This window comes from Chiloscyllium plagiosum, unplaced genomic scaffold (assembly GCF_037043375.1).
Source record: "Chiloscyllium plagiosum isolate Xiang-an unplaced genomic scaffold, Cpla_swu_hap1 HiC_scaffold_1, whole genome shotgun sequence".
In the NCBI taxonomy this organism is placed as follows: domain Eukaryota; kingdom Metazoa; phylum Chordata; class Chondrichthyes; order Orectolobiformes; family Hemiscylliidae; genus Chiloscyllium; species Chiloscyllium plagiosum.
In genome coordinates, this window is record NW_028270139.1 from 151,761,067 (window position 1) to 151,776,150 (window position 15,084).

Below are 15,084 nucleotides of genomic sequence, written 5' to 3' on the forward strand. Positions count from 1 at the left end.
TTGGTTAGTTATTTGGCCATTGTGTTTAATTAACTTAGCTCTGGTTTCTGTATTTGTCTTTGCTCAAAATTAAAACTAACAAGAAAGGAATTTCCCATAATGTAGTCACAAATAAACAATTCTATTCCCCTTAAAGTTTATTCTTATTATCAAGCTATGTTTCTACCAATTCAGTCCACTGCTGATGCTTCACTTTCCTAATCTCGTGGCATACTGTTACTACATCTCTTGATTATGCTGTATCAGATCTCCAGGTAATGCTTTAGAGCCCCTCAGGTTTCATGCTAACCATGTTCTATATTTTTATGGCTTTTGCAACAGGGTTTTGTTTAGTATATGGGCAGTGGGCAGACTTTCATCTTTACATTTATTTCAGGTTTCAGGTGTGAGGGAACTATTAGAAAAATTGGTTACCATCATGGTTACAGTGGCCATATCTTCCTCCAGGCTGACCATGCTTATGCCCGAAACGTCGATTCTCCTTCTCCTTTGATGCTGCCAGACCTGCTGTGCTTTTCCAGCAACACATTTTTAAGCTCTGATCCCCAGCATCTGCAGCCCTCACTTCCTCCTTGGGCAGAGGAATGGCAGATGGAGTTTAATTTAGATAAGTGTGAGGTGCTGCATTTTGGGAAAGCAAGTCTTAGCAGGACCTATACACTTAATGGTAAGGTCCTCGGAAGTGTTGCTGAACAATGAGACCATGTAGTGCACGTTCATAGCTCCTTGAAAGCAGAGTTGCTGTTGATAGAATAATGAAGGCGGTGTTTGGTATACTTTCCTTTATTGGTAAGAGTATTGAGTACTGTTGTAGCTGTACAGGTCATTGGTTAGACCACTGCTGGAATATTGCGTGCAATTCTGGTCTTCCTAGCAGAAAGATGTTGTGCAACTTGAAAGGGTTCAGAATGGATTTACAAGGATGTTGGCAGGGTTGGAGGATTTGAGCTATAGGGAGAGGTTGAATAGGTGGGAGTTTTGGAGGCTGAGGGGTGACCAAAATCATGAGGGGCATGGATAGGATAAATAGACAAAATCTTTTCCGTGGGATGGGGAGCTCCAGAGCTAGAGGGCAGAGGTTCAGGGTGAGGGGGGAAAGATATAAAAGAGACCAAAGAGCAACTTTTTCACGTACAAGGTGGTACATGTATGGAATGAGCTGCCACAGGAAATGGTGGAGACAGTTGCAACATTTAAAAGGCACCTGGATGGGTATATGAATAGGAAGGGGTTGGAGAGATATGGGCTAGGTGCTGGCAGGTTGGACTAGATTAGGTGAGGATTTCTGGTCAGCATAGGCAAGTTGGACCAAAGGATCTGTTTCTGTGCTGTTCATCTCTATGACTCTATGCTGGTCTAATCAGCATATTGAGTCATGTGATGTGATCTGTAATTCTAAGAAAGCACAGCAGAGATCATTAGCTCTGACCTATCTGCTGAATCTTGTTTCCAGATAGTTAAAAGGGCAGCACTTGGTTAAGACGACAAAGATTTTTTTTTTGGTTTTCTTCTAATCAGTGCTGCAAGCCTTCAGTAGAATTAAATTTGACAGAAGCATGATACTGACCTCCCTGAAGCAACGTCTTTTTGACGTGACAAAAATATAAAACTAAAGCTGAACTGAATTCACTTCTTTACAATTTAAATAGTAGTCGTTTGTAACAATGCGCAGGAAACAAAGAATTTGCATTAACACGAACTTTTCATAATCTCGGGATGGTTCAAAGAACTGCACAAATTACTGTAAAATAGGAAAGCACTTTCATAATTCAGAGTATCACAACTGAAACTAGTTTGATTTCAGTGAAATTTCATCCTTTATTTACATGAGTATTACAGTAATTTCCCCCACTTTGTAGTTCTTTATTATTTCTATTTCAATTCAAATTTCAACCATTAAATTAGCTGTTATTTTACAATACAAAAAATTATACGAAAAAGTGCAATCCTAAATGTTACTCTCTCAACAATCCCCCTCGCAGTAAAACAGTTTACAATACTTACTCAATATTTACATACCAGTGCAATCGATGCTAAATTATACATATTAACAAACTACTAATTTTATGCACATGGAAGTAAGAGTACAGGAAGAACATTCTGGAAGCAATATGTGAAGACTTTACAGAAAAATCAGCCATTGGTTTATATGATGCCTTGTGCGTTTTCACAGCTCATGGTTCAAGTGATCAGGCAAATGATACATCAGGAAAAGACTATTAAGCACTTGGTCCCAAGTACAAATGTTCTGCTGTATGTATCTGTAAAGTTAGGGCATATTAACAGAATTGGGAGGGAAACGCGTGGGAGTGAGGGAATCTTCTGGCAAACAGTAAGTGTGAAGGGTTTACCATCTTTGCTATTATCACTGGAAAAGCAAGTCCTCCATAAATAAGATTTCTGCCTTACAGTAAAACATGGAAGAACTGTGGAATGCAATCCCCAAACTAATGGTAAATCCAATTCCATTTTGGGATTCTGAACACTTTAAGTTGTCTTAATGCTTGATTCTTGGCATGTCATTGATTTTCTTTATTTTCGCGATGCAGTGTTAGAAACAGTTGGCAAGTTATGCCAATAATTCCAAAATATCACAATTCCTTTTCCAAAAAAAAGTGTCTATTTAAATTGCTCAATTATCCTCTTTCTGGATTTTTAAGATATTAGTTCCAAGGACAGGTCCAATATTTGTACTGATTGATCATTTTTTTAAAAAGAAATGATTTTATAGTAAAAGAAGAACCATAAATAGCCATTTTTGCTGTACCTTTCTGAAACATTAGATTTGATTTGTGTCAAGAAAGACCAGATTAATTAAAAGCACAAGTCCAGGTGGCTCCAGAATGTTGTTCCAATTGTGTTTTTCTCCCCCAACAGACAGCCATTTGACTAAATTCAGCGATTATATAAGATAGCTATCTTCTAAAAGACAATGCATGCACTTTTTTCAGTTGTGCACATAAAATGGCGGTCTGTGGCCACTTCAATCAACATGCTGTTCGTAGAGCATTATCTTTTAGCCTTTTTGCAGTGGTGTCACTAGAATTTAACCTCATCTCGAGATTTTCCTTTCACTCCATTTCACAATAATTTAAGCTTGTTTTCAAGTGAGTATTGAATAGGCTATTCTCTCAACAGTGAGGTGAGGATGATTTTTCAGAGGAAGCACTCAATAGCAGATGATCAAATCCTGAAATAAACAACAAAATATAATGGGAAACTCAGCAAGTCCATTCATATGTGGAAGCAAATAAGGAAGATTATGACTTTTGTTTAGCAAATCCATTGGCATCTGGAAGCAAAGAAGGAAGGTTATGAATTTTTCAGAACCCCCAATTACTTAATTTATCTTTTTTCTACTCACATGTTGATGGACTTGCTGAATATTTGTAATGTGTTGCAGTAGGGCGATGCACAGTTACTAAAGTCCAAAGTTATTTCTCAACAGTGCAACCACCAATGTCACTTTCTGTAAAGGATCTTTAATCTGTATAAGACTTTGTATCTCACCTCACTAAAAAACATGTTAGCAAAATCACTGCTTCCATATCATACCAAACAATGCACCTTGCAACACAGCAATGTTTCACATCAATCACTTGTTTAAAACACTTCACAATACACAACAGGCTGTGCATTCTTCTATGCATGTTGGGAAAGTTTCCAACTCTGTATCTGTCACTGTTTAATGCTCTGATTTCAAGGTTTGATACAAATTAGTCATTTAAAAAAAACTTACCTAATTTTACTTGATTGCAACAGCTAAGTAGAATGTTTTTAACTTGTTAGCAAAGACCAGACTCTGCACTCCCCTTCCAAGTAGATTGAAGTATTTACATTTTCAATTTTGATCATTACTCTCTGTAATGCATTCCAAAAAATATAAACTCCCTGCTCAACAGTGCAATAGCCACTCCAATTGCAATGTTAAACTATTAATCTGAAGGTGACCTATGGGTTTTACTTATAAAGGAGTGCAGCAAGATAGAACCCTCTCTCCTAGAACTGGAACAGTAAGCACATGTGGTGAATTGAAGGGGGTAGAATTGTCCTAAAGATTAACATGTTGTACAGTACATTCTTCACATACAATTCTACTGAAGATAGATCATGTCCTAACCCTTGCTTATTTTACATTTGACTGAACAAGTGGTGTGAAAAAGTTGAACAATGTGATTATTTATAGAAAACTCAAAATCTGGGTTACGCACTGGTACTAGCTAACTCAAGATAACATGCCTTTTTAATTGGCCTATACAGAATGTAAAACTCAAAAGGCTGAGATCCAGCAAAATATGCATAGGGTAAAAAAGATAATATATGCCAATGAGTCAATAGTCTGGGTGTCAAATGAAAATTTGTCTCATTAGTTGTATAATATGGAGATAGGACGAGAAAAAGGGAAGAAAAACATCAATAGCCAAGATGCCCATCAAAGTGTTTTCTAATACAGCTATGAAGCAAAAGAAATTAAGTTACGCTGTCTTACAAAGGAACTTCCATTGTGACTAATTTCAACTTCGTTCACAGCAAGTTTGATTAAACATCGACTCTGCTACTCTATAACGAAAGCCCACCAATACTGGTAAAGCAATCTTATGATTAATGGAACAATTATTTTAAAGTTTGATTATTTAAAGAAATGAATCAGAAGAAATAAAATGTCAGCACAGGCAAAGAACAATCTTTAGGTTAGAAATGGGTTTCACTGATGGTGTTGTAAGTTAACTGTTGACAGAAAAACAAGAAACAACTATTTGCAGTGGATGGGTAAAGGCTATCTGAGAATTGGCCAACAGCAATAAATCAAAATCTCCATCAACCCTTGTCTAGCTGTATGCCTTGATGGCAGGGTGCTCATTTGTTGAAAAATGAGCATTGTAAAATAAATTGCATTTGTATAGCACCTAATCCTAGCCTGAAGACATTCCAAAATGCTTACAATCAACAGTATACTGTTCAAGTGTAGTTAACATTGGGATGTACAGTAGTCAGTTTGCACATATCAAGATTCCATAAATGACACATGACTGAAAGACATTAATCTATTCTGGTGCAGTTGGTGGGGACACTAAGATGACAGGCAGTAGGTGTCTGCTAAGCAAGCAGGTAGGAGCCTAACTAATACTTTTCTCCCTCCTTCATAGCTGCTCACCTTTCTGAATTGTTGCTTCTAAATGTTTGGATGTTAAATAAATATTGTTTTAACATTCAGGCAATGGATCTGTAGCATCTAAGTAAGTGGGAATACTGAAAAAAGCCTTCATTCATTTCATTTGGAAACTACAAAAGCATAAAGATCTCAAATCTGAGCTGAAAAGTGTTGTTTCCTCATATATAAACTGTTAGTTGGGTTAGACTTCGTGTCAAAGCTAGAACTTAACAATAACCAGCTGAACCAAGTGTTCCTGCAGAGTCACATTACAGAAACAAAATAATTGTCAAACAGGCTGACATTATTGCAGTAAAGTCTGAATGAAGAAATTAAAGTATTAATGTTGGATTTAGACTAGGCAGAGCATTAAGGAAAGCAGATTAGTTTCCCCACAGACAGGAATTGCTAAGATAAAATCAGATTTTTGGCCCTCCTTCCATCTGTCAGCATTTGCCAGTTCTACATAATTCAAAGACTGCACAACCGAGAAGAAAATAAATCACCTTCATAGTCCGTACAAAAAAATGCTATATCTGTAGGGCATTTTAGGATGAAATGCTAGTGACGGAAATAACCCATGAAAGACTAATAAAAAATAAACATTTGTCTCAGTTTTTGACCCATGAGCTAAGTGGCCAGATGTGATTCCTGGTCCCATCAATGGATTAGTATAGAGTAGAACTGTGCATTGGGAAGTTGATGAGAGGGGAATTGCTTGAGATCCTACTGTGCTTAAGACTAAAACAAATGAGCTTGTCAACTAGCTCAGACAGCCAGTAGTTACTTGTTCCTTTCTTCACTGATGGCAAGAAAATACAAATTCCTGCTTCTTTTAGGGGGCATATTTAAAGGTGAAAAGCAAAAGACTGTAGTTTAAGAAGTAATTTACAGTCTTATGAAGAGGAAAAAAAAATAGGTCAATTGTTTCTGCATCTTGGTACAAAATAAATTCAACTAGCTTTGATTCCCTAATTAAGAAATTTTTATTAAAGAATAATTGTTCAGTGTGTTTGGTTTAGAAGTATCCTTGACTACCTTTCTTCCAGCCCTAAGCTTGCTATCTATGAATGATAATAATCACAGTTTATTACCTTTCACAGATAATATAAAAAGTCCCACAATTTTAGAATCTAATGAATGTAAAAGTAATAGCAATTCCACATTAAAGCCAAAACAGGGGTATATCACCTGACCAGTTAAATCTAGGTCACTGAAAAAAAAATTCCTTTTGACAAACAGACCAAGAGCTCAAGACCTGCCAGCATCTGTTTTCTCACTTTATTAAATTAACATTTTGGGAAGCATTTAGATTCCAAATTATATTTATACTCATTGTACTTTGAAACCACTAATTTCAGTAATCATTATTAATGCATTGTGGCTTTCTAAATTCGAAAAAAAAAAGTTACTCTAAATTCAAGTAAATTATTACAAACTTTAGCAACAACTCAAATTTGACATGGTCAGTTGAATTATGTAGTACCTCAGAATGTCTTGTCCTTACTTGGTGAGAGTAAAGAGGTGCAAACATCAAATGACAAATTGGATTTCCCAATGCCAAACATTCAAGTTTCTACAATGTCCATTAATTTCTGGAGTGAGAGATCTGGGCACAGACTTTGGTGTATGCCCTGAATTAAATGGAACGAGTACACAATGTGCTGTTAACACCTGCTGAAAAAACTCAGATTTCTTTAATAATAAATGCAAGAAATTTGACCAGTTGTAAAATGCTTATATAAAGTCCTTATTTTTAAAATTTAAATGCCTCTTTGTATCACTCCATTAGTTAGTGATTAGTAGCAATGATAATCATATTTCTGGGTCGCTAGAATCCTATGAGTTAAATCAGCACCAGTTGAAATTTCTGATAAATCTGAGATTTGGAATCGCTGTTAACATGCAGTAATGTTGGTTTTTAAATTAGCCAATTGCAATAGTGTTCAGCAGGTAAAACCAAAAAATTCCGAGATAGTTGTGAATGCTGTAAATTCTGAAATTATTTTTCTTTTACAATATCTAGAATTATTGGAGCTCATTGCAGGAATTTCAACATTTGAAGGTGAAATGAAACTTTACCATCTTGGGCATAAGTCAATGTCATAACTATTTTTGTTGAAAGGTTATACTGATGATATTAATTTTTAATCATTGTTTTGAAGATATTGTTAAGCTGAAGTAATGCTCAGTTTTGCAGAAGAACCATGCTTGAAATACTGACCTCGGTGCAGAACAGGTGCTGAATTATTTTTTATGTTTACAGCATTCTCAATTTTTAATCCAAATGTCCATCATTTTCACTTTTTAAATCTGTAATGATGTTTCTAGCTCAGCAAAATGGACCAAGTGGTTCTGTTGCAAGCAACAACTTTCAATATCAATGACTAAGCAAGCTTTCAGATCTCATGCTTGACTAGCACAAGACCACTCCAGTGTATATATCAAAGTTTCTTGTAAAACAGCCAGTGTGAAAGTACTTTTTAACATGCATAAAAAGGAGCAGTTTTCACAAGAGAACAGCAGAGATCAATATTCTGTTCAGTTAGAAATTGCTGGAGAAACTCAGTAGGTCTGGCAGCATTTGTGGAGAGAAAACAGTTAACATTTTGAGACCAGCAACCTTTCAGACGCAAAACATTAACTATTTTCTATCCACTAATGCTGCCAGACCGGTTGACTTTCTCCATCAATTTTTACTATTTGTTGTTTCAGACTTCCAGCATCTACAGTTCTTTGTTTTATTCTATTTGGTTCCAAGTGGCTGGGAGGGAGCATTAAAGACATGATATATAGTACAGAGCATATAAATCACACAGCGAACAGTCCATCAAATTATTGTGATAAGTTGATATTTACTGCTAACCATAGTCACTTAGTTCTGTTTCTTATAAATTTGACTGAATTATTTTTGATCAAGTTTCGCTAGACATGCTAACCATTTCATAGGTGAACTGTTCCTTCATGTCAAAGCGAGACAACTTCACAAAGATCAAACATCAAATCTAAACAGACCATTTCTATTGCTCCCAGGTTCTTACTAACTTTCATATTTCAGGGTAAAATTACAAAATTCACTGCCAAGGTTCTCATCAAAACGATGCAGATCACCTTGCTTCCAATTTAGTGTTTCCTACCAAATTTTCCATAAAATGAGAAAGCATATGGGTAATTGTTAACCTGGACAGAGAAAAGAAAAAAAATGTCAGCAAATAGTGTTACTCGAGAATAATTCTGTTCTCTAGCTTTCTTGGAACGTTCCTGAATGTTATTAAAATTGAGATGTAGCAATTCTGAATGACTATTTCTTTATATACAAGCTGAGGTATGTTATAAGTGTCCCTGTATAAATATGATCTGCAGTCATTCTGAAACAAGCCAACAGAACTGGCATCTGTGGCAACTTGAGACAGACCGTACTTGTATCTGGGTTCTAACAATAGAGCTATAATCTGTTACAATGGCCAAAAGCATGTAATATCACATTCTTTTCATTTCAGCACTTCTTTTTAACATATATCAACTTTATAAAGTTCTCTCTGGCCCTCCATCACCTGAAGTTCCTAGGGATGAATAAAAAGGTTTAAAAAAACAGATATTGCTTTTGATTATCGCTTCCTCTTTCTCTGGACAATGTGACCTCAACGGGATTTCACTAAGTGAATGCAAAACAAAAGGGCATTACATGATGCAAATCTCCGTCTTGGAAATACAGACACTAGTACATAATCTTCAGCGAGCAAATCTCACACATGCAGAGGGACAAGATGGAGAGATATGGATTTCTTAAAATGATTTTTGTCTCTTTCGGCCACAATCTCAATGGAAGTTGACCGGCACCTCAAGCCAAGTTTTCTTAAAAAAATCCTTCAGAGATTGACAAAATGAGGCTTTGAAGTGTCAAATGCAGGTGCCCGGTTGTGCAGGGGGAAGGTGTTTCCTATTCCTCACAGCTCCAGACTTCTCTTTGTGATCCATTGATTTTTGCTGGGAAATGTCAACTAACGCACTGGCTACAGCAAGACCTAAGGAAAAAGGACACAACAAAACAAACTTAGTGCCTCAAAAGCTACAACATCGTTGGTGAGAAACACATATAATGAGAATGGTCGAAAGTCATCCAAGATGCAGGCATGTATGATTTCCCACACACGTAAAATGAGGAGGCCAGGCATCAGGAGCCTACCCTCAATGCCTTCTGGCAGACTTACTGCCCTAAAACCCAGAAAGAAGATTTCCTTCAAACAAAGAGTTAATTGGGGCAGAATGCAGAAAAAGTTTTTCTTCTGTCAATCAACACTTCAGCACCTTAGAGCGTTTGAGAAGATTTGTAATTCAGGTTGAGGTTCTGGATGTAGGTTTGTTCGCTGAGCTGGAAGGTTCGTTTTCAGACGTTTTGTCACCGTACTAGGTAACATCATCAGTCAGCTACCAGTGAAACACTGGTGTTATGTCCCACTTTCTGTTTATGGATTTAGGTTTCCTTGGGTTGGTGATGTCATTTCCGGTGTTGGAAAGGACTTCACCAACACCGGAAATGACATCAACAACCAAAGGAAATCTAAACAAATAGAAAGTGGGACGTAACACCAGCGCTTCACTGGAGGCTCACTGATGATGTTATCTAGTATGATGATGAAATATCTGAAAACGAACCTTCCAGCTCAGCAAGCAACTTACATCCAGAACTTCAGAACCATCTTTTTACATTAAATTTTAATAAATGAGGAAAGGATGGCAAATGTATTTAAAATTCCAATGAGAGATAAAGACATTGGCACGGTGGCTTATTTCATAGAATCACATGATAGTATATATAAATAGGGCCAGTTGAGTCCACACGGACCCTTCGAACAGCATACCCTCCAACACTGGACCTGCATCCTGGCCCGTAACCCCCACATTTAACATGGTTAATCCAACTAGCCTGCACATCTTTGGGTTGTGAAACTGCAGCACCTAGCAGAAACCCACACCGACACAGGGACATTGTGCAAAATCTATTTAGACAGTTGCCTGAGGTTAAAATCGACTTTAGGTGCTGTGAGGCAGCAGTGCTAACCAGTGAGCCACCGCACCATCCTAGATTTCTGTACTCACATTCTATGCTTCAAAAATGTAAAATAGGATTTACATTTTAAAATGCCTAAAATAATTATTTGTAAAAGTAACTGGTGCTTTAATTCTTAAAACATATTTTGCTGGATTATATTCTGTTCTTGATAGACTCTTTCTGGCACATGTCAAAAAGTGTGGCACTGGAAAAGTACAGCAGGTCAGACAGCATCCAAGGAGCTTGAGACGTTCTGGCCATAAGCCCTTCATTAGAAATATTCAGCTATAGTAAATAGTTGATCTTTTTGCGTGAAACAATCTGCATTTCAATTAGGCTTAATTTGGGAAGAAAAATTGAGGCAAAGGACATGCTGAGATTTTCCAGCAATTTCTAGTTTTGTTTCTGATTTCCAGGCATCAGTCGTTCTTTCAGGTTTTGTCTAGTTAAGATAAACAAAGGATTGTCACTGACCTGACTGCCCTGGTGGTGGTATTCCTCCCACTCCTCTTGGTAATCGTACAAATATCGAGAGAATAGCTGCTTTATTACCAAAGCACGGCTCTAACGCAATGGGTTTAGGGATAGTCTGCAAGAGAAGAAAAATTAATATTTACTTATTTCATAAAGGACCAAGTTAAGACTGGGATTGGAGGTTATGACAGCAGATATAAATTGGATTGAAAACTATTGATCTTTACGTGACTGACATATCTGGATTAAAGTCTAAAACGTTTTTAAAAATTATAGCTTTTTGGTACTGCATAAAGTTACATTCAACACCATTAATCATTAGCTTCTTCTTGAACACTAGCTCCTTTCATTGAGGAGAAGACAGCCGTCCAATGAATAATACTAAAACATACTGCACACATATAAAAAGAGTCATTGAGCTGTACAGCACGGAAACAGACCCTTCGATCCAACTTGTTCATGCTGACCAGATATCCTAAATTAATCTCGTTCCATTTGCCAGCATTTGGTCCATATCCCTCTGAACCCTTCCTATTCATATACCCATCCAGAAGCCTTTTAAATGCTGTAATTTAACCAGCCCTCATCATTTCCTCTGGCAGCTCATTCCATACGCGAACTAGCCTCTGCGTGAAAAAGTTGCACCTCAGGTCCCTTTTAATTCTTTCCTGGCTCACCTTAAACCTATGCCCTCTAGGTTTGGACTACCCTACCCTGGAAAAAAGACCTTGGCTGCCCCTCATGATTTTATCAACTTCTATAAGGTCACCTCTGAGCCTCCAAAGGTCCAGGAAAAATAGCCCAGCCTATATAGTTCCATACAGCTCAAATCCTCCAACCCTGGCAATATCCTTGTAAATCTTTTATGAACCCTTTAAAGTTTCACAATATCCTTCCTATAGCAGGGAAACCAGAAATGAATTCAGTATTCCAATAGTGGCCTAACCAATATCTTGTACAGCCACAACACGACCTCCCAACTCCTATACTCAATGCACTGGCCAATAAAGGAAAGCATACAAAATGCCTTCTTCACTATCTTGTCTATGTGGGACTTCACTTTCAAGGAACCTTGAACCTGCACTCCAAGGTGTCTTTGTTCAACAACATCCCCCAGGATCTTACCACTAAGTAAATGTACAAACAAAGCTTGAAAAGCAATATTTGTGGTCAAATCATGTCAAGTTACCTAATAAACCATCTTCTCTCTGCACAACTGAGGCCCACTGGTGTAAATTTGGGTCAGTAACTTGGTTTGCACAGATGGGTTGGTGGGATCGAATGTTGAGAATCATAGAATTCTTACACTGCATCGAGTCCACATCAGTTTTCGAAACAGCACCCCATCCAGACCCACCCCACCATTCTGAGAGCTTTCTGATGTTTAATACTCGCCTACTCTTTGCTTTCAAACGCCAACCTGCTTTTAATTAAAAATATCCTTTCTGTACATTTTAAATTTTGCAAATAATATCAGAAGCTGTGTGTACATTTAAATCAAATCCCATATAAAAACATGAATGACAAGTTAGAACCTCAAAAAGTTAAACATGGTAAGCACTAGACCCATTATATCTCCACTGGCTCATTAGAGTCTTAGAGTTATACAGCACAGAAACAGACTCCTTGGTTGAACTTATCCACACCGACCAGATATCCTAAACTGATGCAGTTCCACTTGCCAGCATTTGGCCCATATCCCTTTGCTGATTGCTGGGACAATTGCAAAGCATTTGGCTGTTCAACCCATTAAGTCTGTTCTATCATTCAGCTCTGCTAAATACAAGATGGTCTTTGTTCTTTTAAATAAAACCTATCAATTTTACAGGCACTGGTAATCCTCTAGTACCTTGTCCAAGCGACCATTTCTCTTGTGTGATTTGATCATGATTGTCAGCAAGGTATCTGAACTGCAGAAAACATTATACCTAAGCCAGTTTTTGTCCTCAAGTGGAAGTTGCTAACTGTGATCAGAAGCCAAATTCGCTCCCAGCTGAATAGTCTAGAGGTCAACTTCAGGACTCAAGTCACAATTTGTGGTACTGGATTAGACACTTACTCAAGTTTAGTACCACCAGGTAATCTAACATGCAGACCTCCTCTACGACCAAGCCAATTTTGTATCCAATGTACCAATGTACCAACTCACTGTAGATCTCATGTGACTTAATCTTCTGAACCAGCCTACCATGACGGACCTCATCACTTTCTTAAAGTCCAGACAGGTAACATCTATTGCCTTACCTTCAAGCATCTTTGAGTTTCTAATGAGTGACAATCAACTTTGAGAGATGAAACCTTCCCTGCACAAAGCCAGGTTGACTATTTCTATTAAGTTCATTATTTTCCACTTGAGTAAATTCTATCCCTAAGAATCTTCTCCAATAATTTCCCTATCACTGATGTCTTATAATTTCCTGGATTATTCCTGTTGCATTTCTTAAAAGGAATGATCTTAAAAGGAATGATATTGGCTATTCTCAATTTTCTGGGGCCTCACCTGTGGCTGAAGAGGATACAAAGATCTCAGTCAAGGCTCCTGCATTCTCCTCTCTTAATACCCTCTGAATCTTGGCACAGCCCATTAGGCCATGGGGACTTAGCTACCATAACGTTTTCCAAGACACCAAACACCTCCTCCTCCTTAATATCAACATACGATCATCCACGTCCTTGTCCCTGGTGAATACGGATTTCCCATCTTCGACCTGTTTTCTTTTTGAGATATACAGCTAATTTTCTTCTGAATGACCTGAATGAACCATCCTCCACCACACACTCAGGAACTACGTTCAGACAATAACAAATTCAAAACAACTTTGGTATCACCCTTCTGGGTTAATGCACTTGCTACTGTTGTTAAATAATGCAGATAGTTCACGTTAACATCACTATTGGTATCACTAGCAATTTTACATACCCTCTCTAATAATAATATTATGCTTGTTTTGCCTGAAGCAACATAACCAAGAGGAGGAGACTGAAGCAGGAAATCAAAGTGTGCTGGAAACAAAAACCTGACATTGCATTAATTAAGTCTACTACTAAAGATATAGTTGGCAAAACAATACTAACACCACCATTTCCCAAAGCAAAATAAAACAGTTTGGAAGCCTGAATATCTAGCTCACAGAATCAGAGTAATTTGTATGGCACACAAAAACACCAGGAGAAAGTGAGGACTGCAGATGCTGGAGATCAGAGCTGAAAATGTGTTGCTGAAAAAGCGCAGCAGGTCAGGCAGCATCCAGGGAACAGGAGAATCGACGTTTCGGGCATAAGCCCTTCCTGAAGAAGGGCTTATGCCTGAAACGTCGATTCTCCTGTTCCCTGGATGCTGCCTGACCTGCTGCGCTTTTCCAGCAACACATTTTCAACACAAAAACACCAGTCAACTCATAGTGAATGCTCCAGTTTATTAAATCAGCAACATGACATAGCACCAAGCTTTTGTTTTTACCCCCATATCTTTGCACTTTTTAAAATCCAAATACTCATTCATTCCATAGCTGGGGAGGCAATGACCTAGTGGTATTATTACTGGACTGTGAATCCAGAGATCCAGATAACGTTCTGGGCACCCAAGTTCAAATCCTGCCAAGGCACAGGGTGGAATTTGAATTCAATAAAAACCATGAATTAAGAGTGTAATGATGACCATAAATTTGTTGTCGATTGTCAGAAAAACCCATCTGGCTCACTAATGTCCTTTAGGGAAGGAAACTGCCATCCTTACCTGGTTTGGCTACATGTGACTCCAGAACCACAGCAATGTGGTTGACTCAACTCCCTTGGGACAATTAGGAGTGGGCAATAAATACTGGCCTAGCTAGCGACATCCTCAGCTCATAAATGAATTGTAAAAAAACACCCTCTTGAATGCCTCAATTGAACGTCCCTCCACCACACTTCTGGGCAGTGCCCTCCATACTTTAACTACTCAGAGTGAAAGTGTATTTCCTTAATTCATCTTTGCTTCTTTCACATTAAATCTGTTGCCTCTTGTTGTTTTTGAGAGTGTGAACAGTTTCACCCTGTCTATTCTATCCAACCTACTCATATTGATTTTGTTTTTTTTTTGTAAATTAAAACAGAGTATAGTTGCTGCAAAATTGAACTTAGTGTTACAGAGTAAATTAGTAAACATTCCAATAATTTTATTCACTTGAAAAAGACCCAGAGGCTTTTTAGCTGCATATAACTCTTCACATGTGCGGGGATTATATTGCAGGTTCCTTGAAGAAATTGCTGAGGTGCTAATGCGAGGCAGCTGAATGTTCAGACAAATGAAGCCAAAGCAGATTCCTGTACTGGGTTTATAATTAGTCTCTCATTCATGCGATGAGAACTAGATGGAAATGCATCAAAGTCACAACTGGGATACTGGTCAATTAACTGAACTAGT

The 15,084-nt window shown here is 37.7% G+C and overlaps 1 protein-coding gene across 1 annotated transcript in view; it reads right to left on the reverse strand.

Moving 5' to 3' along the window:
• Window positions 1-1,793: 1,793 nt before the first annotated feature.
• atrn (attractin) overlaps window positions 1,794-15,084 on the reverse strand; it is a 412,972-nt gene continuing 399,681 nt past the window's right edge. Inside the window, exons 28-29 of the mRNA XM_087991640.1 lie at window positions 10,680-10,794; window positions 1,794-9,177 (exon numbers count right to left, since the gene is read on the reverse strand). Coding sequence (XP_087847766.1) covers window positions 9,053-9,177; window positions 10,680-10,794 — 240 coding nt within the window. The 3' untranslated portion in view covers window positions 1,794-9,052. The remainder of the gene's footprint in view (window positions 9,178-10,679; window positions 10,795-15,084) is intronic.